The sequence below is a fragment of the Cyprinus carpio genome, chromosome A4, assembly GCF_018340385.1.
Source record: "Cyprinus carpio isolate SPL01 chromosome A4, ASM1834038v1, whole genome shotgun sequence".
Lineage (NCBI taxonomy): Eukaryota > Metazoa > Chordata > Actinopteri > Cypriniformes > Cyprinidae > Cyprinus > Cyprinus carpio.
Genome location: NC_056575.1, coordinates 16,516,450 through 16,543,381, shown reverse-complemented (window position 1 = coordinate 16,543,381; position 26,932 = coordinate 16,516,450). Strand labels below are relative to the sequence as shown.

At 35.5% G+C, this 26,932-nt stretch overlaps 2 protein-coding genes across 2 annotated transcripts; one reads left to right on the top strand and one right to left on the bottom strand.

Annotated features, from left to right (window-relative positions):
• Positions 1–1,108: 1,108 nt before the first annotated feature.
• On the bottom strand, positions 1,109–13,491 carry LOC109109862 (inter-alpha-trypsin inhibitor heavy chain H5-like). The gene is given in 16 exon segments (XM_042736750.1): positions 1,109–1,393; positions 3,828–4,067; positions 4,127–4,191; positions 4,833–5,210; positions 5,738–5,854; positions 7,103–7,153; positions 7,303–7,925; positions 8,758–9,070; positions 9,364–9,535; positions 9,746–9,862; positions 10,385–10,560; positions 10,839–11,098; positions 11,818–11,925; positions 12,238–12,404; positions 13,083–13,118; positions 13,205–13,491. Coding segments are annotated over 16 exon segments (3,246 nt in total). The 5' UTR covers positions 13,343–13,491.
• Positions 13,492–15,516: 2,025 nt separating this feature from the next.
• Positions 15,517–25,398, top strand: LOC109109864 (inter-alpha-trypsin inhibitor heavy chain H2-like). Its single transcript, XM_042743060.1, has 20 exons — positions 15,517–15,714; positions 15,838–15,879; positions 16,635–16,673; positions 17,063–17,235; positions 17,309–17,413; positions 18,454–18,616; positions 18,730–18,966; positions 19,735–19,851; positions 20,074–20,242; positions 20,324–20,449; positions 20,568–20,749; positions 21,737–21,922; positions 22,010–22,149; positions 22,563–22,741; positions 23,116–23,244; positions 23,614–23,727; positions 23,811–24,009; positions 24,535–24,707; positions 24,798–24,909; positions 25,042–25,398. The coding sequence occupies exons 1-20, from the start codon at positions 15,625–15,627 to the stop codon at positions 25,187–25,189; spliced, it is 2,823 nt and encodes a 940-aa protein (XP_042598994.1). The 5' UTR covers positions 15,517–15,624; the 3' UTR covers positions 25,190–25,398.
• The last annotated feature ends 1,534 nt before the right edge of the window (positions 25,399–26,932 follow it).

Below are 26,932 nucleotides of genomic sequence, written 5' to 3'. Positions count from 1 at the left end.
TACAAAATTCCCAAGTAAATCTAGAGTAAAGGTCTTTGCACACTAAGTCTGAAATTTTCACGTTTAAAAATAAATATGACCTCATGTTGTGTCAGTCTCATTTACACACTGCCTCTGAAACTTTCGTCTGTCATAAAAAATTCGGATCGATTTTCGATTTTCAGCTTTTTCGCATCCGTACATGCATTTTAATAGGAAAGAATGACGAATGTGAAAACGCATGCAAAGATTTCGGACTCAGTGTGCAATGGCCTTAAGGATGCACATTATCAAAATTCTAAATGATTACGATAAATCAATGAGGGTACTATGACAATTCTTTTATCGCATTAATATAAAAAATAACTAAATAATTATTAAGGGTACTATGACAATTCTTTTATCGCAATTATATATATAAAAAAAATATCCCCCAAATAAAAAAAAAATATACACACCCAACAACAATAAATATTCACATAAATATAACATAAATTGTATTGTTTCTTAAACTGAAGCTAAATCAAAAATTTAATTCAGTACTATTTAAAATATAAATAATATTATTATTACTAATATTTGAAAATAATTGTTGGCTTATCTTTTTGGTAAAATGTTTTGTTGTATATCAGTACTTTAATTTTATTTATTTATTTATTTTTGGTTGATATTGGAAGTAAATAGTGACTACTATGATATAAAAAAAAAATCATCTATCATCTATCTATCTATCATTATCTCTGAGGTCATGGTAGTTTTGTCTTATTATCTAAACATTAAAATTACAAGCATTTTTCATTGCTTAATCTCTGAGGTCATGGTAGTTTTGTCTTATTACTAAAAATCTGTTTCTCTACAGAGATTTAGACTTCTTTATCCTTACTGTGTTCTTAACCAAAAAAGACAGCCTATTGTCAACATTTATTAGTACAAAAATGAGTTCCAAAAACAGTGTCATTATATTAACAAAAATATATAATATATATATTTGTAGATGACTATGAAAAAAAAACAGTAAAGTATTTTGTTCAGATATAAATCATGTACTTTAAATACTGCTTATGGGTCTTTGTGATGGTTTTCAAAGTGTTTGTGTGAATATATCTGGGTGTGTGTGTGTGTGTTTGTCTTAGTGTGTGTTGGTTCCATTAGCCCAGTCTCCTGTGTCAAACAGATGTGACACAACATAATCACTGTACTGTCCATCAATCAGTTTAGCCGCATGTTTTGGCACAAACACAGTCCTAACTGTCCCTGCTTTCCCCAGAGTAGATTCGGCCTGCTCTTCTTTAGGACGGGACCAGTACGATCCTTCACCTTCAGCGCGGGCCAGCTGGGTAGAGTGGTATTTTTCCCTAGGTGTTCCCTGTCGTGTGTTTTTTTCTCCCGGGCCTGCTGACAATTTCCAGGACAGCTGTGGGTCAACCCCAATGTCGTCATGACAAGTAGCATTTTTAAGTTTCAAGTGAAGTATCCCTCATTTAATATGTAGAAATTGTGTTTGCTTTTCTAGTCTAGTGCAATGCCTACTTAAGTAGCATTTTTAAGTTTCAAGTGCATGTTTGTGGAGCTGGTGAAAAACTACATTCCCCATAGAAGAAATCTCCACTTATCAGTGTAAGGATGGTTTTCCTGCTAAGACAGGTCATGGAACCAAACACCCTGCAATAAAACAATAAAACTCACTAAGCTGGAGAGAAGATTCTTTAAAGAAAGAGCAAAGGACAACCACCTTGCCCCAAACTTTCTCCTTCTCTTCTTATTTATGAGTGCCCCTTCCACCAGGGACAAGTTCACTGACAAGTTCACGAAGAATCATCTTACACATTCATGATCCCAGATATCTGATGTGATGGCTGTAACAGAAATAAATAGTTACTTTACTTAAATCAGATGAAGACCCACTTATAATAATAAATACCACATCACTGATCTATATTATCTATTAAAAAAGCCTGTGTAAATGTGTCTAAATGCCAGTTAAGATGCAGATTTTGTGCCCACCGATCTGCATACGCAAAAAACACAAATTTTAATACTGATTTTATTTGGTGACAGCCCTATAGTGTCTTAACTATTTTGAATTGTCATGATTAAAATTAAAAGAAATTCGACACAGAAGATGATGCATACATTTGGAATTAGTTTAGAAAAAAGGCCTTATAAATGTAAAAATGCACATAAAAGGTAAAACTCAATTTAAACTTAATGGAAAAGTTCATTTCTGTTTTTCCTGCAAAACTAACCACCACACAGAATTATAAAGAATAGCAAAAGCAGTTCTAAACCTACCAAAATACCAGCACAAATAACACTCTAGTTATGGTTTCGACAACATTCCAGAAAAACATATCATAAACGATTTTTTTTGTCATTATTGGACACCCTAAAGCATATAAAGCTTTGGAGGTTTAAAAGTATCTATCTGTAATTTTATTTTACGAACTGTCTATTCCCTATCATGATTGACCTGTTGTGTGACGATCTTAAAACATGGCAAATCTAGACTTATAACGACTTGATAACTATATCACCATAAAACTTAAGTGGATGCATGTGTTTATTATGTGTTATAAATCAATCATACTCTTAAACTGCAATAACCACAAAGTAAGTAAGTATCTGGTGTATTAAAACTGTTATGATTAATTAATGAGACGATACAACAAATTAGGGATCGATTTATTGTTCGACTTATTCTTTATCTTTCATAAACATCATGTACATTAGTAAATAACAAGAGTAAAGGTTCTTGCAACACTAAGTCTGAAATTTTCACGTTTAAAAATAAAATATGACCTCATGATGTGTCATCAACAAAAACACCCCCCCCCCCCCCCCTTTTTACCACTGCCTCTGGAAACTTTTGTCCGTCATAAACAATTCGGATCAGGTTCGATTTCTTCTGCTTGTTCTATCTGTAGCATGCATTTAATAGGGAAAAGAATGACCGATGTAAAAAACGCATGCAAAAGATTTCTGACTCAGTGTGCAAATGGCTTAAGGATGCATTGCAAAATTCTAAATGATTCGATACCATCACTGAAATGTTACAAATGTTACCAATAAAAATTTTTAATATATTAAATAACTAAATAATTATTAAGGGTACTATGACAATTCTTTTATCGCATTGATTGATATTGAATAAATATCTGCCGGAATGATAAAACAAGTTATACATCCCTAACAATAATTATTTTCAGTTAAATATGACTTTATTTCTTAAACTGAAGCTAAATCAAAAATTTAATTCAGTTACTATTTAAAATATAAATAAAAATTATAATTTCTCTAATATTGAAAAATACTGTTGTTGCTTATAGTTTTGGTATAATAATGTTTTGTTGGTATCAGACTTTTATATTTTATTTAGTTATTTATTTTTGGTTGATGTGGCTAACTATTGACCTAATATGATAAAAAAAGCAAAACTATCTCTTCTATCTAGCTATCTAATCTATCTATCTATCCTATCTATTCTATCTATCTAAACATTAAAATTACAAGCATTTTTTCATTGCTTAATCTCTGAGGTCATGGTAGTTTTGTCTTATTACTAAAAATCTGTTTCTCTACAGAGATTTAGACTTCTTTATCCTTACTGTGTTCTTAACCTCAGATAAAAAAAGACAGCCTATTGTCAACATTTATTAGTACAAAAATGAGTTCCAAAAACAGTGTCATTATATTAACAAAAATATATAATATATATATTTGTAGATGACTATGAAAAAAAAACAGTAAAGTATTTTGTTCAGATATAAATGCAATGTACTTTAAATACTGCTTATCCATATTTTTTACAAATTTCAAATTTTAATATATAATATATCTTGTTTTTTTTTTTTTCTTAGTGTGTGTTGGTTGGTTCCATTAGCCCAGTCTCCTGTGTCAAACAGATGTGACACAACATAATCACTGTACTGTCCATCAATCAGTTTAGCCGCATTGTTTTTGGCAAACCAGCAGTCTACTGTCTGCTTTCCAGAGTAGATTCGCCTGCTCTTCTTTATGACGGGGACAGTACGATCCTTCACCTTCAGCGCAGGGCAGCTGGGTAGAGTGGTATTTTTCCCTAGTGTTCCCTGTGTGCTGTTTTTTCCTTATTTTTTATTTTTTTTTTTTGGGTAATTTCCGGCCATGCTGAAATGTTCCAGGAAGCAACAACGGTGTGTCCAACCACCCATTTCTTCATAAGCAGGAACTGGCCTGTAAGTAGCAGAAATGTATCCCTCATTTAGATATGTACGAAATTTGTGTTGCTTTTCTAGTAAGGGCTAGAAAAGCAGGTGAGTGAGCTACACATCGCGGGAAGTGCTGCATTTTTAAGTTTCAAGTGCATGTTTGTGGAGCTGGTGAAAAACTACATTCCCCATAGAAGAAATCTCCACTTATCAGTGTAAGGATGGTTTTCCTGCTAAGACAGGTCATGGAACCAAACACCCTGCAATAAAACAATAAAACTCACTAATCTGGAGAGAAGATCTTAAAGAAAGAGCAAAGGACACCACCTTGCCCAAACTTCTCTTCTCTCTTATTTATGAGTGCCCCTCCACCAGGCTCAAGTCACTGAAAGTTCACTAAGAATGTCAGTATACTACATATGATGTATCTTCTGAATCAATTCCCCCCCCCCCCTTTCATGTTTGTCCTCATTTTAAATGTTTGGTAAAATGGTCTCAAATTCACAGCAATTAAACTCCCTGCATGTAGATCATCTCTGCTTGTTTTCTCAAGTTCCCGCAATATTACAACTAGATTTTAAAACATTTGTGTACGTGTGCTTACTGTTTACCTAGCAACCCATGTGTATATTTTAAAACATTTGTGTACGTGTGCTTACTGTTTACCTAGCAACCCATGTGTATCCTTGCTCAATCCTTTGCTGTTAGCGATGTAAAACCCCAGGTGATCCCGCTGATAGGGCGCTGGATTTTTATAATGGTGGAATAAGATGACAAACTGGATAGTTCCTAGGATGGTCACTGTCAGGTTTGTGTTAGCAACAATGACCACACCCAGGTTTGCGGTCTCAATGGAAATGCTGGAGCTGGATGACAAGATCATCCGGTCCCGGTCGTCCAGTATGACCTTTCTTGGGGTCACCTCAATGTAGGAGCGGTGTGGTTTATCGGCTACTATAGTTATGGTGCTGAAATACGTCCTCTGTTCTTTATGACTGCCGGCTGGGGCTGGAGCTCCGATCAGTGCACCGTTCACAGTCACGCCTAATGGGGACAAAAACATACATATTCATGTAAAGGGTCCATATATAAATATTAAACATGAATAAAATGTTATGAATATAAAAGCTAAAGTAAACTATGATATGGAATGACACCTTACACGTTTAATCTCAAAGGGTTTAGTTCAAGCCAAAATTAATATGTAAATATTACATTTAGTCACCATCAAGTTTTTCCAAACAGCTGTGTGAAAATTCCAGTTCACGGTAGCCATTGACTTCCATATTATGGAGAAAAAAAAAAATCCTATGGAAGTCAATGGCTACCATCAACAGTTTGCTTACCAACATTCTCAATCATCATAAAAATAAAAAGAAAGCTTACAGAATAACAAAAAAATTAATAAATAAACAAAAACACGAAACTAATGTTAATTTTTGGGTGAACTATCCCTTTAAATTGCCCAAGAACTGTCACTAATGCAAAGCTCAATAAATAGCAAAGCAAAGTGTTAATACTTGTAAAATACTGTGTAAATACTTCCTAAAAAGTGTATTTCAGTTGTTTACCTGAGCGTTTATGATCAGTCACGAGTCGGAGAATGTGTCCTGGCTCCCCATTAATGTTGAAACACACAGTCAGTTTACTGAGGGGAACCTCCACCACAAAATGAGGGTCGCCATCAGCTAAAGACAGATATGAAGATAATGTATGATACAGAAGATATAATTTAATCAGTATTTACTCGAATATGGGCCATTTGTAGAACACTGTGTGAATATATTATATTTTTAAGAATTTATTTATTTTTACTTGACTTTGTTGCATGGAAGTATATCAAATTATGCAAGCTGGTTGGTTATGTGCAACCCAAAGTCCCCTGTGAATTCTCACATTTAACAAGCCTGATGTGAGGTTTTCCTTGTGCAACATTTTATATGAGATCACAGATCATGCCAACAGAAAAGTGGCTTTTCAAAGCTTTCTGATTCAACTCAAATGGAGGCCAGTTTTACTCGTGATAAATGCATCTACTAGATTTCCTCCATTCAAAACTTGAAAAAAGACTCTTTGTGAACATAGTAGACTACTCTTTCATGCACATATACCAAACATAATAACTTCATCATAATTGTTCTTATTTCATACGACAAAACGACACAAACGCCACTCTACTTGCCCCAAAACACCAAAATATTAATATTTTCCACAGGTTTTTGCTATGCAGTTTTCTCAGAGTTTTAGTGCGCTTTTAATGAGCTTTTAAGAGTTTTTTATTACTTGTCTAATACTGTCTAAAAGCCTACCTCCTTGTTTTGTTTTATTTGTTCGTTTTGTTTCATTTTGTTTTGTTAGAATTACTGACACGTTTTACTTTTTTGTTCACTTTTTTCTTTTACTTTTATTTATCAATATCGTTATTTTTTGTTTTGTTTTTGTTTTTAGTCACTGCTTGTATTGTTTGTATTGATAGTTTGGCAATATTGTGTGTGTTGCTATGCAGCTGTTTGTTTGTTTTGCATTTTGTTAGCATTAGTGGCACCTTTTACTTTTATTTTTCACTTTTTTCTTTTACTTTTATTTATCGATATCACTATATTTTCTTTTTTGTTGTTTTGGGTCACTGCTTGTATTGTTTTTTTCATATCCATAGCACAAAGAGTGAGGAATGAGTTATGCCCTGAAGTTTAAAACTTGGGGGTTTGTTGAAATCCTGCCTTTTTCCCATCAGTTCCCAAACACAGGCATGTGAATTAGAGCCCATACACAACTCTCAGTAGCAATTAGCTGCACTCTGATGAGGCCCCTTTACCTGAACAGAACAAATTACAAGCCCCCCCAGTCGATGTGAACAGACACTACTGCCACTTTCAACTACACTCACTCACATTCACACTGAAATGCAAAGCAGATCTAGAAAAATGGACAAATACCAGATGTTTTGGATACGGTGACAGATTTTTTGGTAAGTTTGCTGACGCCACCTGGAGATAAATGGAGAACAGTGAAATCGTCATGGATTGTTTGAGTCACCTTAATATTTTCAAGACCGATTGTGTTATGACAATCAGCATGATTCTGAATCTGATCTAAAACAAATGTTTTACTTTCTGTCCGGTTTAAATAAACACACTTGTTGCCTTGGAGACTGCAGAAATTGGCTTGGGCGGTTGATTTCTATGCAGGCTTTGGGGTGTTAGAGTGTTGTCGTCTTCCGATAACTGATTGGATGACTCAGCAGGGGGCGGAGCCTCGGTGGCCTCTGCCTCTTTCTGTGCTAAAGTTCCATCGGCCAGCACTTGTGGTTTCTCCACTGTCATTTCGGTGAGTGGCGTGAGGAAATTATACGTTAACGAAAGATTTGTAGCGTGTTGTGTGTAGTTTTCCCGCTCTGCGCTCGTCTGGCTTCGCAGTCGTCCTTTTAGTCCATCTTTAACACTCAGGTATCCCCACAGTCGTTCCACGTAACCGTTCACATTGGGACCTGCCTCCGCTTCCGCCAGCCGCCGTTCGGTTTCCTGCTCTCGCTCGTGTATTGACACGTCTTTCTCCAGCACGATGCTTCGCTCGCTGTTGCTGGCGGTAACTTGAACATGCAACGACTCTGAGCTGTGATTGGTCAGTTTTCCAGCTACAATGAGCTCAGAGCCGTTGAAGTAGTTTGTGAAAAGGTTCTGCGTGATGTATTCCACAGCATCTTCAGAGTATTCCACCCGGATGTCCGATAACAATGGAGTGCCGATCTCATCGTAGAAGCTATAGAGAGATAGTAGGTGAAAGATAGGCGAGAAGATGGGAAAGAGAGGAGAAAAGGAATAATAAGGTCACAATGCAACAGTTTCGCCTCAGATTGTGGGTTAATAAGTCATGTATTCTTTACGTTAAACTTGTTGAACTTTTAGAGTGGGGCCCAAATGTTAAGCCTTGTGTAAAGAGTAAAGTCTTTCAATGGCGTCTCATGTCACTTTTGACCTTTAACCTTGACTTTAAGGGGTTTTTTTGTCACAAAATGCCACACATGCTAACATACTTGCCTTGTATTATTAATAGTTGCCAGGGTGTTGCTTTGCAGTTGATGTTCTGAGTGTTTTAGTGCATTGGTACATTGTTATAAGGTTGTTACTATATTGCTACAAGGTTTCTATCATACAATCACACAAGTCTAAGTCAAAACAGCCAACCTCTCGGCTGTAATAAAACATTTACTGGCTAACTGGTGAGTAACGCTGTTTCATTTACTCGTCAGTGCTGATTTTTACTCTCATTTTGCACTTGGCGAGCATTAAGTTTAGGCCCTGTTATTTGATTCAAATTCAGTAATGATACTTTAAAATAATATTTTATTTTTTACTTATACTCTGAAGTTCTTTTAGTCAGTTTTGAAGCTTCATGGTGTTCAGAACAACACCTGGGACATTCTGCTAAACTTCTCCTTTAGTGTTCCACAAAATAAAGAAGACTTACTGTTTCAGAACAACATGAGGATGAGTATATAATGACAAAATGTTTGTTTTTGCCTGTAATCACCCTTTAATCGGTTCATAGAATCACAAAAGTATGTAGTTAATGGTAACCACATATTCCTCACCCTTTGAGCATGACGCTGGCATTTGCATCCTCTGGGATTCTTCTCATGGTTCCACAGTTCTCCAGGGACATCCTCTCCAAGAGCCTGTAGTCCACATCATCCCCCATCCCAATAGTGAAGAGGCAGAACTTCTCCTGCACTGCTGCTTTGGTGTTGCCAATGATGGACGGACTCTGAACTATGCCAACTGTGGGCCGCCCATCGGTCAGGAAGATTATGAGTGACACGCTGTTGTGATGGGACTCTTCTTTGCTAGAGAGATAGTCACCGAGTAAAGCCGAGCCTGCCTGAATGCCACCATTGATGTCAGTGCCTGAGAAGATTTTAAATGAAAGAGGAAATGGGTTCAACAAAAATTTAAACTTGGAATTGTCATTCCAAATCAGTCTACCAATAGTTCATAGTAAAAAAGGACATAAAACACAATAAAATACCATAAAAGAGACCATTCAACTTTTGTGGTTGACTATTTTTTGTCCTATTAATTTATTCATCAATATGTATATTTTTCATGAATGAGTTTATTTTTTGAACTGTTGCTTTGAATTATTTATTGGTTTAAATGTGTAACAGGGAGTGTGTTTATGAGTGTGTAGGGTTTTCTACCTCCAGTGGGTGAGATCATGTAGATGAATTTCTTGGCATCACGTATATTGTTGGGTGTGACAGGCACAAGTTTGCCCGGATGCCATACGCGGATGCGATTGGAAAAAGTGACAAAATTGAAGTGATCACTGGGCCGCAGCTCACGTAGGATCGTGAACAGAGCTTCTTTGGTCTGCATGAGAGATATTAAAAGAGAACTATTGAACTCTGTCATTTTGCTGTGAGATGGGTGTGTGTGTCTGTGTGTCCAGCTATGAGATCACAAGAATTCCGTCCTTCAGAGAGCAACACACTGCAGCTCTGAAGACAGAAATGCTGAATATCAATTTCAGTGTTGGTTATTTGAGTGTGGAGAACTGATTGTGATTGATTGAGTATTTACCTGTCTGATTTTGGTTCCAACCATGGAAGCACTGGTATCGATCACAAATACAACATTCTTCGGCACGACAGGCAGGTCTTTGGGGGCAAAATAGTGTACAAAATGTCCATCTAGTACCTGAAAGAAAGCAGATACTTTTGCAGCCATTTAATTTTTGTAAACTGTGTGTGTGTGTGTGTGTGTGTGTGTGTGTGTGTGTGTGTGTGTGTGCACAAGAAAGCAATGAGCTCAGTGTGCTGGAAGTTTCAGTGACGTAAAAGCATAACAAAATGAAATGGAAAGGGGAAAAAAGTAAAATAACTGACATTTCATAGTTAAACAATAAATAACACAATTATGTATAATTATTAATAGATCTTATATATTTTTGCAATAAATTTGTATAGTATTTATAAATTTAAAATTACCTTAATTTCATTATATTAAAGTTATCGATTATACATATAATATTGAATATATCTTATATATATATATATATATATTTGTTAATAATATTTTTAATTTAATTTAATTTATTTAAAACATTTTATTTCCTATTTTAATCTGCCACAATGTCCACCAAATAATGTATGTTTATATGCATATATATGTCAATATATGTTAATAATATGCAATAAAATATATTATGTGTATGTGTACCTGAATATCGCCAATGCCAGTGCCAGTTTCTCTCTCTACGTCATAATGCACCACAAATTCTCCCAGCATGCCGTTGGTTGCAATCTTGGCCTGCTGGGCAATGTTCGGAGTGAAGCTGATCTTGCAGAAGGTGTCGTTTTGTCTGATTACTGTGGAAACTGGTGGTCCTACTTTACCTGGAGCGGGACAAGATGTAAATTAAATGCGACCATGCACCATTTCATGTTTAACAACTTGAACTAAACTGTCAGAAAAGGTATTTTTATCTTGTTGTTGTTTTTAATTACTTGGTCATTAAAACTAGAAAAAGTAAAAGAAATGCAACTGAAACTTGTGTCATCTATCTTGCAGTTTTTGAGGCTAAATGTTGCAATATTGTCAACTATTTGAAACCATACCAGTGAGAGCAAATCTAAATACACACTCAAGAATCAAACTGGATACAGCTGGTTACCATCTGATTTCCCATTGCCATTGGAAGATGGAGTTTTGCCATTTCGTAGGGGTAAGACTTCAAGGTAAGTGATGCGAGAGTGCTCCACTACAGTAACGCCTACGCTGAGTCTGCTGACCAATTGCATTGGCCGAACACTGGTCACATGCTCGTAATGGCCCAATCGTCTCTGCAGCAGCTCTTCATAGGTCAGGAGGAAGACAGCACGGTTGCGTCCAGGAATAGTGACCGCCATTCGAAACACCGCCATCTCACCCTCACTGACAAGAGAGGAGAAAACATTTCTTTGGAAATCTGAACTTGTTGCCAAAGGAATCTGTGACAAGGTTTGCCAAACCACATTTCAATAAAGCTAACCTTTGAGAGAAAATCTATCTCAGATTTCTCAATATTTTCTGTATTTCTTGTTTGCTTACTTACAAGCAAATTGAATACACATGTAAGAATATGAACAATATAAGGTGGTATATTGAACAAATACGTTGAAAGTGCTTCACTTGCCACAAGGGTGCTATATATTGAACAGTTAAGTTTAGTACAACTGATATCACAAGGGGTGCTATAGTAAGTATAAAGATACACTCCATAACTACAAACACACAGTCACTTTCTACTAAAACTGATATCATGTTACAAAAAACCATTCTTTTTAGTGTTTAAATATTTATCAAAGCACACGAACAACAAACAGCAAATAAATCCACAGAACAGAACTAGGCAGAGCTCAAAGAGAATCTTGCCTGAGCTTTGAGGTTGATTAAAGTTAGTTAAACTGCGGAATATGATATGATAACTAGCTACCGTGATGCGATTTGCTGAATAATGACACATTCAATTCTCAATCGATGCGATCCGGCTCTTCTGACACTAAAAGCCATTTGAGGGGCAATCTCGCATACACATCACTAGATTCACCTCTAAAAAGAAATCTCTGAGCCAGTGTGTTAGTTCTGCGTTTATAACTTCTTGCCATTGACACCTTCAATTTCTCCACTCTTCCTTCTTGCCATTGTTTTCTCCACCTTCCTTCTTCATCTTCTTCTCTCTGGCCTTCACCTGGCTGGGAAATACTCGTCCGCCCACAATCCTTTGCCACCATACCAACAGCATGAAATGAGAATTAAATATGTCTTGTGGATAATGACACTCTAAACTCTCTCAGGGCCTTCAATAACATCTCTCAAGATGTAAAACACAGTATTGGATTCACAGACCAGCTTACCCATTAACAGGCCAATCACAAGTGCAAAACATAACATATCATAGACCTCGTAGACATCCTGGGTCATTCTCAGGAAACTGAGATTTTTTTATTTATACCAAACCATTAAACTTTCTTTCAGTGACCCGCAGGAGACATTTCTATTACTCAAATTAAAAAACATATTTCTACACTTACATGGTAAAGTTGGAGATGTATGCAGTGGTGGGGATGTGGAACTGAAAGACCCCCTGAGTAGCAGCCGAGTGTCTGTTGAGCATGCTACACGAGACCGCAGTGAAGGCATAGCGGGAGATGATAGTGGTCTGGACCGACAGCTCCTGAATGTGAGGTTTAGTTTCCTGGCAGATGGGAGCAAGCTGTGACCATACTTAAAATATACATTAATATTTCTAAATAGTAGTTCTGAAAACGTGTGTGATGTAGCCAAGTGGCTTGCATAAAGATCTGTGAGGACTTGTGTCAAGTCTTTACATAAATGTCCCATTTAATTTCTGCCAAAATATGAAACATTGTTGATACAGTTAAACTGTAGTAAACTGTGGTCCAGAAAACGATAGGGCTTGTTGTCACACTATATGTATAAGTTTTCAAAATCTAACCTTTAACTGAACAACTAAGGCTGTTCATCATTAAACTGACTATTGTCTTGTTCAGTAGAGCTGCTTATAGGTGAATTTAACTTCTTTTATAACTGATGAATTTTACACAATTATTGAACTGAACTGAACCAACACTGATCTGACTTGAGCTGAATAATGAAACTAATGTCTTTTCAGAGAGTTTATAGCAGAATTTGAATTTGTCTCATATTTGATGGAGTTTGCATCACTGATTCTGTAGTTTTCCAGATTTATAACCTACTTTGATTCATGGCAGACAAATATGGTGTATTAAAATGTTCTAAACATTAAACCAATCGTGAAAACGGTGCGAAGATAAAGGACCTTAAGCGTTTTCACCCGCCAGCGTTTTCACAAAGCGCCCTAAACTGAAACGAGACTCTGGAAAGACCCTAGACAAAGCGTTTTCACCTGCCGCGGGATTCTGAGAGGAGCCTGCAGACAAACACAAGACTGGTGAGATCCTAGATATGACTATTCATGATGACATTTTCATATGCAAAATGCAAGGAAAATCTTACAGCATTCGGATCTGTGTCAGAAATCGCGTATTCTTCAAAATCCACATCCTCTGACATTTCGGTATCCTCAGTTTGGCACTGAAAAACCGGACACAAATACACGACAAGGACTATGAGCAGCATCTTAAGATGTGACATCGGCTATCCCGCACTGGCTGCTCTCTGCAGTGGGGTCGAGGGTACTTCAGTGGTCCTGTGAAAAGGGCGGTTATTGCGCCCCACCCATCCGAGGACACCCGTGAAGTGTTTGGGAGGGAGCTCCAGTGTTTTTGACGCTTGCGACATTCTCACACATCTGTCAGACATGATATATGCACTTGCTACTTTACGTAATGTAGGCTAATTAAATATGTAATTAGCTGGCTGGTTGGGCTTAGTTTAGAAGAACCTGCATGTATTTATAGGATAATTTCCATAATCAATAGGAAATGGTGTAAATTATAGTCATGCTAAATTCGAGAAAAAAAAAAAAAGAAAAAAAAACGCTGTAAAGACTTCACTTTGTTTTGATGCAACCTTTTTTTTTTTTTTTTTTTACTTTTTCCAACTTCTCATTTTCTCCTTTCTGGATAAAGTCGGATTCAGGGTTGAGTAGGTTTTAGTAGACTAACTCAAAATATTATAGCCTGCACATTTTGATGAATGTATGTTATTTCATTCTTGCAGATCACGATAATAGACACGTTTTGAAATTTGGTTGCTTCATCAAAGTCAAGTGGGTTCTTCTGAACTTCTGTCACGTTTCTTTTAAGGGGTGGTGTTGGCGTAATTTGTAGTAGCCTAGACGTCGATTGTAGCCTTGCAGGACCCCTCCCTCCCGCTACAACATCTGAGCAACTCGGTTCTTTATAGTGGAGAAATGTTCTTCAGCTTGCTAAAATGTTCTTCAGACTCATTGGGAAAAAATTATAATATTAAAATTATATATATATATATATATATAGATATATATACTTATATATATATATATATATATACATACATATATATATTTCTTTGTGGAACCCCCAAAATAGTTCTTTAATTGCATCTCTGCGATGAATAAAAAAAATATATATATTTCATAAATAAACAAACAAACTTTATTTTTAAGAGTGCAAGATGATGATACTATTACATTTTGATTAATTCATTGAACTTTAGACCTATGATTGATTGCTCCACACCAACGTCATCCTCTAACGTGATTATTTAGCTGTCTTTGCTGCCATCTACAGGATTGACGGGCTTTATTGATCGTGAAGGGAGATGTAAGACCTGTCAGACTGGATTTCTGCACATTGAGGTTATTGACGTTAATTGACGTTGGCTCTGGTGAACCTGTGTGTCCTGCCAGCTGTGTTTTTTAAACACAATTCACGGATGACTTTATTAACGTTAATTGAAAGTAGGAGGTTTGCTGAAAAGGTAGTGAAAATTTCTTGCCTAATATATGGAGACTGAAACACTATGCTGCCTCAATGACAGTCAGTGATCTCAGCCTTATTTTGACATTCTTGAGGGGCTTCTAGAGAGCTTTTACCAAGATCATTGATTAACAAACATATAAAGCTATCAACTCTCCAAATGTATTGGATACTATTAAAATGATTAGTGCATATAGAACAAAGATTGGGGGTTGCCCATATTGAACGGTCATCCAGATAATGGCATAATATCAAAATAGAAGCAAATTATGTTTTTCAAAAAAGCATTTTACCATTATCATTACTATACATTAATGTGTTTCAGAAGCTATGTCTGATATGTCACACAATTCAAAATTTTTTTACAGTATGTCGGGTCTTTCCTAATTTCCTAAAATGCTTGTTAGTTTTTCATATTTCTTTGCTCCCTGGTCAAAATAGTGGCCAATATCCACAATATTAATACATATCCCATACTTCCAGTAAATGTTAAATAACCAGGGAATATGAATGATCTTGTTTTATGCAAACACCTTTGCCTTTATTTTGAACAGTATATTGTGGTTTATCATTTAAATTTAAAAACGTGTGTTGCCTTTCTTTAAAATAAATTCTAGCCTACTTATTTATCATTTTGTATATAATGCAACACTCATTTTTAACAGCGGCTTAAGTGTTTGAATTCTAAATGGGGTAACTTTATGTCACATGGCCATATGAATGCATAAATATAGTGTAGAAATGCATTGTAAAAAAAAAAAAAAAAAAACCCTGTAACATTTCTGACAACATGTGAAAAAAAGAGTGTGATATGTCTCAGTCCTTTTTCCAGGGATTGTGTTTGTTCATCTGCTGGTCAGGTTTCAAAGGTTCTTGTCTCTGTTTTTTTGGTTATGTGGGGCACAACAAATATTGACGAGGCTCAGAGGTCTCAGAGACGGCAGAGGCTGATCATTTAGTGTGTGCTTGTGTGTGGACTGTGCTGGTTTCCTGAAAGGACTTTTCTCTGGTTCCATGAAGACTCCAGTTCTTCTGTGTGTCCTGCTCTTTTCGCAGAGCTGGGCTTTCGAGTTTGTCATCGATGGCGAGTGGGAAAGTGAAACAGTAAGATTGAAATAGAAATGTGAGCCAAAACGAGGCAAATTTATGTGCATGCATGCTGATGTCAGTACACTGAATATGCGTCTAAACTGAAATCTATATTGTTTATGTGTGATACTTTGTTAGTCAGGTCCTTCGGGTCAGTACCACCATTCTGAGAGATACAGGGTAAGCATTCATATTCAACTTAAAAGTGGCAGGAGAAGGATTTTGAACAGAAATATATTGAAATTATACAGAATATGTGTATAATAATAATAATATTTTATGTAGCTTATTTGTATTTTTTTCCCCAAGAAGTTCAAGCAGTTTTTAAACGTTTTAATGATGATGATAGTGTCACTGAGGTCTTCATTGATTACCATTGATCAAAGAGTCAGGTGTAAGTCCAGCAGTCCATGCGGCTGTGTCAGATGTCACTAACTGTTTTATGTATTTATTTATTCAATTTAATATTTGAATCAGATTTATATATTTAGATTTTGTTTTTAAATTATGTATTTTTTTTTTGTAAAAAATAAATAAAAATGTATTTATATTATACATATTTTATTTTCAATTATATAAATTATATAAATATTTACAACAATTGCAAGCCTTATATAAAATAAATGTACAATTAATCAACTCATAGTGTATGCAATGTTATTTGACTTCCTGTGGCAGATAATTAATATTTCTTTAAATTTGATTCTTTTCTGTTAAAGTTCTTGGAAATGTATAATTCAGACTGTATATATATATATATATATATATATATCTATATATATATATATATATATATCTATATTACTGTAAAACATATCGGTTAACTTTACAGTTCTGTGAACATATCACATTTTGAATTTAATTTTACATATTTATTTTTTTCTAATTTAATTTCCATTATTTTTTTTCTCTTTTTTGTGTATATGTGTGTGTAGAGGAGCGTTTTGACCAGTGAAGAAGAAGAGGATTTTGAGGTATTCATGCTCTTGTTGTTCCACTTTAATCTTATCTAATAATCGATTGGCTTGTTTAAAGACACTCCGGTTATTGACATCCCCCCCTGCTACTGTTCTGCTTCTACTAGAGACATTTCCCCCCACTTAGATTTGGTTTCTAAGTTTCTATATCTATTTTCCTGTCAAAAGATACAATTTTGCAAGCTTTGATAGTCCGCTTTGATGTTTACTACTTTCACACAAGCCAAGAAGTGACACAAAATATAGCATTTCAAACTAGAAATGGAAATTTGCTCAGGGCAAACTTTATGTCTGGTGGTACTAAGGTATACAAATGGTTGCTAGGCAATTTTTATAATGTTAATAGTTTGATTTATGGAATGTGTTTTGTTTGTGTATGTATGCAGGCAATTCAGGGCAATGACATCACAGTTAAGAGCTATAAGGTGGAGAGCAGAATCACGTCGCGGTTCGCTCACACCACAGTCAAGAGCTCTGTGGTCAACTCAGGCGCCAATGCCCAGAGCATCGGCTTCAACGTGCAGATCCCCAAACGGGCCTTCATTAACAACTTCACCATGTGAGAGCTTTAACTACCACAAATATACACACAAACACATCAGCTTCCTGTATGACCAGTGGCTGCTTTTCAGGAATGTCAATGGGATCACATTCGTGGGCTCAGTGAAGGAGAAGACAGTGGCACGGAACCTTTACGCTCAAGCAAGAGCTCGTGGGAAAGCAGCCGGCATTGTCAGGTACAGCTCATCCTCCCATCAACTTAAACTGCAATTTCTACACTATATCCTATATTTATTTAAATGTACAAATATATATTCAAGATTTATTGTTTTGGTTTTATATTTCTATATTGTATATTTAATTAGCTCTTTCAATATATATATATATATATATATATATATATATATATATATATATATATATATACTTTTTTTAAATTTATACAAATAAATAGCAAGTGTTTATTTAATGTTGCATGATTGGTAATTTTTCACAACTTTTTAACGATTTTTTGCATGCAGAATAAGTGAAATTGAATTAGCAAAATTCAGTTTGAAGTGATTTATGGTATAGCATGATCTGTAACTTCACTTCAACTCTATATTTGGATTTAGATGTACTGTATATATTCTGTATTAATACACAGACTATATATTTAAATGTATAACCATATATTTATAGATTTACATTTGTACATCAAGTAGTTATTAGACAGTGTGTTTAAATCTAGAATTATAAATTTAGATATGCATGCAAATATTCTGTATTTATAGATTTGAATATATATATATATATATATATATATATATATATGTATATATATATATATATAGGCTATTTATAACTGTTGGATTCCTATATTTCCTATGTACAAAATATATTTTCTGATCTATAAATGCACATATATTGTTTTTTAAAGAAGTGTCTTCTGCTCATGAAGGCTGCATTTATTTGTTCAAAAGTATAATAAAAACAGTAAAATTGTGAAATATTATTACAACTTAAAATAACAGGTTTCTATTTTAGTATACTATAAGTATATTTTATGCCTGTGATGCAAAGCTGAATTTTCAGCATCATTACTCCAGCCTTCAGTGTCTCATGATCCTTCAGAAATTATACTAATATGCTGATTTATTATCATTGTTGGAAACAGTCATGCTGCTTAATATTTTTTGCTTAAACGCTTACATTTTTACAAAAGATTTCTATGTTTGAAATGCTGTTCATTTTTTTTTCCCGCTTTTTATTAATCAAAGAATCCTTTGACTCTCAGGACTAACTCTCAAGCAATGGAGACCTTTAGGACTGAGGTGCATGTTCCTCCAGGCAGCAAAGTGGAGTTTGAGCTGCACTATCAGGAAATGATGCAGAGGAAACTGGGTGTCTACCAGCACACACTACACTTACAACCTGGACGCCTGGTTCCACTGCTGCAGGTCAGTTCCACACACATATAAACTCAGAAATATACAGAAGTTGTGTCATGAACCCTGTGATGTGACCTCTAATGTGATGTTAATGTGTTTTTATGATGTTTGTATCTCCTCAGGTTGATGTGTATATATTTGAGCCCAAAGGTATCAAGTTTGTCACAGCCTCTAACACACTGGGAGAGCACCTTTCAGAGTTGACCAAAATCACCCACACAAAAGAAAAGGCTCACATTGTGTTCAAACCAACTTTGCAGCAGCAGCGCAAGTGTGAAAACTGCACTGAAAGCTCAGTGGATGGCGAGTTTACTGTGATGTATGATGTGGAGAGAGAGAGCAATGCTGGAGAGCTTCAGGTGTGGATATACATTCTCTTTTACAGCCAATAGTTGACATACAGTACAAAATCACAATCAGGTGTGAGTCCACCAGTCTCTGCGGTTGTGTTATTTTAGTATCATATCTACCAGATAGTTAATACAAATGCATTTAGTTGTACTAAAATAGCTAAAACTGAATTTAAAATGAATAGACATAAAAAAAATAATATAGTATGGAACCGTGTGGAAAATGGAAAAACATTTATTATATATATATATATATATATATATATATATATATATATATATATATATATATATATATATATATATAAAACAGTTTCACAATAATACTAAAATAACACTGATTCAGTTAGATTTTTAAAATTTAATTTTGCATGCAAACAAGGGATGTATTTTTTTCCCCGTTCAATTAAAATGAGTAACATTCAATTATATCAATATTTATATTTGCACATGCCCCAGATTTTGATAACATGGTTGCAGAAATGAAAAACCTTATACAAAATAAATGTACGATCAACTAGCTCACACTGTATACAATTAAATTTGACAGTTAACATTTTTTATCTCTATTCATTGATGATTTCTATTCATTAACCATACTTGACTGTACTGTAGAACATTCCTGGTAACCAAACAAGAGCACATACCTAATGCACACTGTGCAGAATACACTCTATTGACTGCTACTTTTTTAAAAATATAGCATGTGCTACAGTACTTAGTATGCTTTACTTCATCACCTGCGATTGCTGATGCACTGTATTGTCTATCTCTCAGGTGTCTGACGGTCATTTTGTTCAATTCTTTGCTCCATCTGATCTATCTCCTCTCTCCAAAAACATTGTTTTTGTCATCGATGTGAGTGGAAGCATGTGGGGGCTGAAAATGAAACAGGTATGGATGTGTCTAGTCAAAGTTTAGTTAGCAAACTAACAGCTTAGCCTATTAGCTTAACATTATTCCAATCTGATGGCATTAGTTACAAAATGCTCTTTTGATTATCATGATAGCACGCTACACCGATATTTTGAACAGCGAATGCTATTACAAGTGAATGTTAGTTTAAACCTTGAGAAACAAATGAGCTCCCTAACAGCTTTTTGTTTTGTTTTGTAGACAGTGGAGGCAATGAAGGCTATTCTGGACGATCTGTCGATGGATGACTATTTCAGCATCATAGATTTCAATCACAACGTCCGTTGCTGGAATGAAGATCTGGTCCAAGCTTCCTCCATCCAGGCGAACGAAGCTAAAAAGTACATCCAAAGCATCAAGCCCAATGGAGGTGAGACATTTTATCTTGAATTTCTTGCATGACATTTTTTAAGTTACTATTGTATGTCACTGACCCTGTATTTAACCCCAGGCACCAACATCAATGAGGCTTTACTGAGAGCAGTGCAGATGCTGGTGAGAGCTTCCAATCAGGGGTTGACCGACCCTCGTTCTGTGTCTATGATCATTCTGGTGTCTGATGGAGACCCGACAGTGGGTAAGATCTATTCATGTTTACACAATGCAACAGAGAATGTCTATATGTCCACCCTCTTGTCCTGAAGTTTCCTCTAGTCCTCAGTGAACCACTCTTTCTCTTTTCATGTCTCGTTTAGGAGAAATAAAGCTGAACACTATTCAGAAAAACGTGAAACGTGTGATGAGGGAGGAGTTTTCTCTGTACTCTCTTGGTATTGGTTTTGATGTAGACTTTGACTTCCTGGAGCGAATTGCCATGGACAACAGAGGCATCGCCCACATCACCAATACCAACAATGACAACCAAGACCACTCAAAGGCCAAATAAACTTTCAAAACAATGACACAATAAATCTATTTTTTTTCAAACCATGACAAGTGAAAAGACCTTTTTAGATGATCGCCTGTTTTTTATTTATTTATTTTTTGATGTTTCTTGCTAAGCACTTCATCTGGACAACTTTTAAGGCGTTTTTCTCCATATTTAGATTTTTTTTGCACCCTCAGATTCCAAATTTTCAGATAGTTGTATCTCAACCAAATATTGTCCTATCATAACAAAGCTTAAAGCTTATTTATTCAGCTTTCAGATGATGTATAAAACTCAATTTCAGAAAAAAAGACCCTTATGACTGGTTTTGTGGTCCAGGGTCACACACACACACACACGCACACACACACACACACACACACCACACACACACACACACACACACACACACACACACAACACACACACACACACACACACACCATAGATATATATTATATATATATTTATATATATATATATATATATACATATATATATATATATATATAAATTCATTGCATATGTCAAAATATATTGCAATAATCATGTTTAATTAACTTTTTAATATATTAACTTTGACAGCCCTAAAAAATACATTTTGTAAAAATCTGTTGCATTTTTCACCGCCTGCAGTTTGAAGAGTTTTTTGAAGAGATTCCTACTCAAAAAAGACCCCCATAAAGTACCCTTAAAGATTCTTTGGAGAAGAAACTTAGATTAAAATTGTGAATTTCTATATGAGCTCAAACATTTCTCTTCAAATTCTTCCAAGTCCAAAAGATCTGAGCTGTGATATACAGACTAATTTTATAGCTCACAATATGTCAACAATTGTCTCAAAAATTTGAGTCAATTGCTACTTTTTCAGAATCAAATGAGAAACATCTGAGATTAATTGGATGTGAATGGAAATGAAACAAAACTCATTTAACTCTTTTGAGCTTTTAAAGACTCTATTATCGATCATTCATCTTTCTTTTCTTCTCTCTCCAGACGTTCTACAGTCAGGTCTCCTCTCCTCTCCTGAGAACCATCTCCATTAATTTTCCTGAGAACGCTGTGAATAACGTGACTCAGAATCGTTTTGACAAGTTCTTCCATGGTTCTGAGCTGATAGTGGCTGGAAAACTCCAACCGTCAGACTTCACAACGCTGCAAAGCATCACTACCGCTTCCGCTGTGAGCCCAACATGACCTTTGTCTCCATTCAGATTTTAAAATTCAGTTTTCAAGCCTTGTTTAATAGGAATTGTTTTGTTTCTTTAGGCAAACATGGACCTGAACATTCAGACAGAGGCGGATATTCACGGGTTGGATTCTGTGCTCAGCACACATCAACATTCCTTCACTGGCTTTGCTCGGCAGATGTGGGCATACATTACTGTCAATCAGCTATTGGCCGAACGGTGAGAGAAAAACCAACCCTGTATTAACTTCAAGTGCAGTTTTGCTAGATTTGAGCCCACCTGCATGCAAAATTCCCAATAGCTGATTAAATAAACTTTTAGAAGATTCCTTTTAGATGAAGATGCATTTAAAATGTCCTTCCCCACCAATCAAAACCATTCAAAAAAATTCAAGGAGGTGACATAAAATTGCCTTGGATCGAAAAAGTACAATTTCATAGTCGATGAAGACATTGAATATTAATCTGTATTGATTTGAAACTGCTATAGCAGCTGATAAATGCATGGGCATTAATTGGCATTGTATTAACATTATTTATCGTTTTATTATTAAAATATCCACATTTAAACGTTCCATACAAGATTTAGCAGATTTTCCCATTAATCATACTCATTCGCTTTGGCTCATATAGCTCTCTAGCTTCTACTGCGAATAAGAAGCGTAGGATCACTCAGAGGATCATGGCCCTGGCTGTGGAGCATCAGTTTGTGACCCCTTTCACCGCCATGCTGGTGGAGGGTCATGACCAGGGGCGGGCAGAACGACTGATCGCAGACTCACCCAGAGACTCCAGACATGGCTGCTGCTCAGGTACCAAATCCAAACAGTTTATCTTGAAATATAATATTAGTATAGTATTGCAAAAACCTTACTAAAGAGATACCTCACCCAAAACTCAAAATGTACACCCACCCTCCACTTGCTCCAAACATGTATGAGTTTCTTTCTTCTGTTGAACATAAAAGAAGACCACAGTAACCACAACAGTTGACGGTAGCCATTAACTTCCATACTATTTTTTTCCATACTAACGCTACCATAAACTGTTTGAGTGATTAAATGATGACAGGATTTTCATTTTTAGGTGAACTATCCCTTTAAACAAAATATGGAAAATGATTTGTGTTAAAGTTATCTATTTTTTATTAAAATTTTTATTAATTATTTTTTTGTTCTGTTTTTAGCCACTGTTCCCTTATCTGGACCACAGACGGTGAAACAGCTACTCTATTCAAAACCTCCGTGGATTCAGCCTACAAATGCTCCAACTCAAGAAGCATCTGGAAAGCTTGAAAGTACCGCTATAACCATTGGTAATGCAGCACAATCAAATAATAGTCTGAAAGCAGTTCACATGGATTTTGATTTGAATGTGAACGCTCAAAACAACATTTCTTTTCGAGTGGGCTGGGTTCCACTATTAGTTTAACAACTGATGTGAACCACAAAGAGATTTGAGATCACTTTCAAATACAGAATCAGTTTGAATGCCATGAGATTTGGTTTCTTGTTACTTAAGACAACGGGCAAAAGTTGTCTTTTCTTGCACTGGTCAGTTTTAAGATTTTAGGCTATTTGGCTTTTTATAGTGTGTTGTTTCAGACTAGTGGAAAGAAAACTTCCAGAATATAGTTTTATGCTTTGTTTATTTTATCTCCCCCATCCTTTTGAATTTAATGTAGTGGAAAATGACCCCCACTTCATCATTCACTTACCTAAAAGTAACATGGACATCTGCTTCAACATTGACTCTAAACCCGGACACATCCTCAACCTGATTTCAGATCCTGGAACAGGTAACTTGATGTCTTCTATCACTTGAAAAAAACTGAGGTCCTTTATTTATTTCATATTCCATATGTGTTTTTTTTCTGTCTAGGCGTCACAATCAACGGTCAGTTGGTTGGGTCTAAGAAGATGAAGAACAACAAAATAGACACATATTTCGGCACCATCTCTATATACTCTAAAACACACGGTGTACAGGCTGTAGTAGGAACCAACAGAATCGACCTGATGGAAGGCAGGAACAATCATTCCTTCTCTTGGGGAGCCACAGCTGAGCTGGTGCTGAACAGGTATCAAAAAACAAATGTACTACAGCAAACACTACAAATATGGGAAGCAGTGACTGTGCGCTTGTAAATTTTATTACTCTACAATAAACTTGAACTGCAGATTTTAGGAACAATACTAGTTTTGTGAAGTGAAGGTTGTTCTGTCCATCATTTTTTTTTTCAAGAGGACATGAATATTTAATTTATATAATCTGATGTATTCCCCAAATGAAATAAAAATTAAAGGAACTTTTTTTATTCATTTAATTGGATCATATAATATTATTGCCTATTATTTTGGATATTTTATTTTGATATATATTTGATATTATTTTCCCACCTATACTGTATAAGAAAACTTTTATTTTTTATTAATGATTATAAAAACGTTATTTATTTATACATATTTTTTTACTTTATACCAACATGCAGATTAATACCATGGACGTTTATTATGGAAGCTAATATTATTTTTTTATTTAATGCAGTTCTTTTTAAATATACAATAATGCATTTGTTAATATATGCAAAACTCTTACTTATCAGGATGAGGGTCACCATAGTGAAAGAGGCACATGTTACGGTGACAGTTGATGGGAAGATTTCAGTGATGGTGCTTTTGCATCGGGTTTGGAAGAAGCATCCTATACAGGTGGACTTCCTGGGCATTTACATGTCTAACGCCAACAAATACTCCACACAGGTTCATGGTCTCATTGGTAAGTCACTTAATATTTAAATGCATGCACCAGATTTAACACCAAGTGTGTGGGTCTTGTTCTCAAAAAATGGTTTGCGTCTCATAATAGGTCAGTTTGCAAAGGAACCAGAAGTAAAGTTGTACGGCGTGCATGAGGGAGCAGATCCAAAGAAGAAAGAGGCCACGATGGAGGTGAAAGGCAACAAACTAGCTGTCACCAGGTACTATCACATCAAATTTCTCATTGTTTTTATATCAGGTTAATTATATTTTCTATGGCATACCCCTACTCAGAAACTGAAACATTTCACATATTATATTTGAAACTTTTGCTATATCTGTATATCGATCAGGGGCTGGCAGAAGGACTACAGACGGGACAAGAAACGAGGTTCAGACGTCTACTGCTGGTTTATCCATAACAGTGGGAAAGGCTTCATTGATGGCAGTTACACCAGTTATATCCTGCCTCAGCTGGACAGCTTCCTGACCTCCATCTGAGAGCATGAGTGTGGCAGCTAGGTTAGGAGACTTCCCAATCTGATTGGTAGAAATCTCTTATTTTATACAAGCAATAGGAAGCAAAGAAAACTTATATATAGAGAAAATATATACAAAACACAGAAAAACAGTGCTGTACATCAACCATTTGAACTGGAATTAATTAATAATTAAACAAAGCCAATTAAACTAATGAATGTATTATAAGACTTCTGACTTTAGCTTTTTTAGTGAAACAAATGGACAAAAGAACGATAAAAAACATTGGTCATTTTGTTCCAATATGTAAATTAGAGTCTTTATTATGCACTCTGATAGGAGTAGGAGGACAATTTGGAGAAATCCTCATATGCAACCCCTTCCACTGTCTTTCCTTTCATCCGACCCTAAACCAAGACGAAAAACATGCTTTAGATGAGTGGCTCTCAATCCTGGAGAACAGTTCTGCCGCTTAATATTTTAGCAGAAAACATGAAACATTTTGTTTAGGATTCTTTGAATAGAAACTTCAAAAACAGCATTTATTTAAAATACCATTTTTTTGTTTATAAATTTACTCACTTCTGATCAATTGAAGGCATCCTTGCTGCATAAAAGTATTAATTTCTATAAAAAAAGGGACTACACCAGCATATAGCTAACAGAAATTGACTAAAAGCCACATAATCATATTCTAACTTCAAAAGTTGCAGTGAATTAGAGCCAGCATATGAAGAGTGTGCAGTGATTATATTAAAGGGATACTCCATCCCCAAATTAAAATTTTGTCATTAATCACTTACCCCCATGTCGTTCCAAAGCTGTAAAAGCTCTGTTTGTCCTCTGAACACAATTTAAGATATTTTGGATGAAAACTTTGAGGCTTGAGACTGTCCCATAGACTGCCAAGTAAATAACAGTGTCAAGGTCCAGAAAAGGCATGAAAGTCGTCATCAGAATACTCCATCTTCCATCAGATGTGCAATCTGGGTTATATGAAGCGACGGGAACACTTTTTGTAAGCGAAGAAAACAAAAAATAAACGAACTTTATTCAATAATCCCTTTGTCAACAGTCTCCTCTGTGTCTCTCCATATCCCCGTATGCTGCATATGCTCTTCTGTATCATCCGCGCCACAAGGATGCGCCATTTCTACATGTATTTAGCTTTGATTTGAAATAAAACACAGCATCCTTGTGGTGTGGATGATACAGAAGAGCATATCAATGGGACAGTCTCAAGCCTCCAGGTTTCATCCAAAATATCCTAAATTGTGTTCCGAAGACGAACGAAGCTTTTACGGGTTTGGAATGACATGGGGGTAAGTGATTAATGACAACATTTTCATTTTGGGATGGAGTATCCCTTTAAAGGGATCCCCGGGTATTAAGACATGTACAGTCATGCCCAAAAATAAGGGCACTCTTGGTAAATATGATCAAAGAAAGCTGTGAAAATTAATCTGCATTGTTAATCCTTTTGATCTTTTATTTAAAAAAAATCACAAAAATCTAAACTTTCATTGGATAATAAGAATTTAAAATGGGGGGAAATATCATTATGAAATAAATGTTTTTCTCTAATACACATTGGCCACAATTAAGGACACCCCTAGAAATTCTTATGAGTAAAATAACTCTGAAGTATATTCCCATTCATAGTCACAATTTTGAGCACACCAGGGTGATTATGAACATGAAATTATACATCCAAGGCTTCCTGTTTCACAGAAATATAAATCTGAGGGAAAACAAAGCCCAAGT

Coding starts and splice junctions, on each gene's coding strand:
- LOC109109864 (XM_042743060.1), top strand. CDS start 15,625: ATGAAGACTCCAGTTCTTCTGTGTGTCCTGCTCTTTTCGCAGAGCTGG. Junction 21,923..22,009: donor GCATCACTACCGCTTCCGCT/GTGAGCCCAACA, acceptor TTGTTTCTTTAG/GCAAACATGGACCTGAACAT. Junction 24,010..24,534: donor GCTGAGCTGGTGCTGAACAG/GTATCAAAAAAC, acceptor CTTACTTATCAG/GATGAGGGTCACCATAGTGA.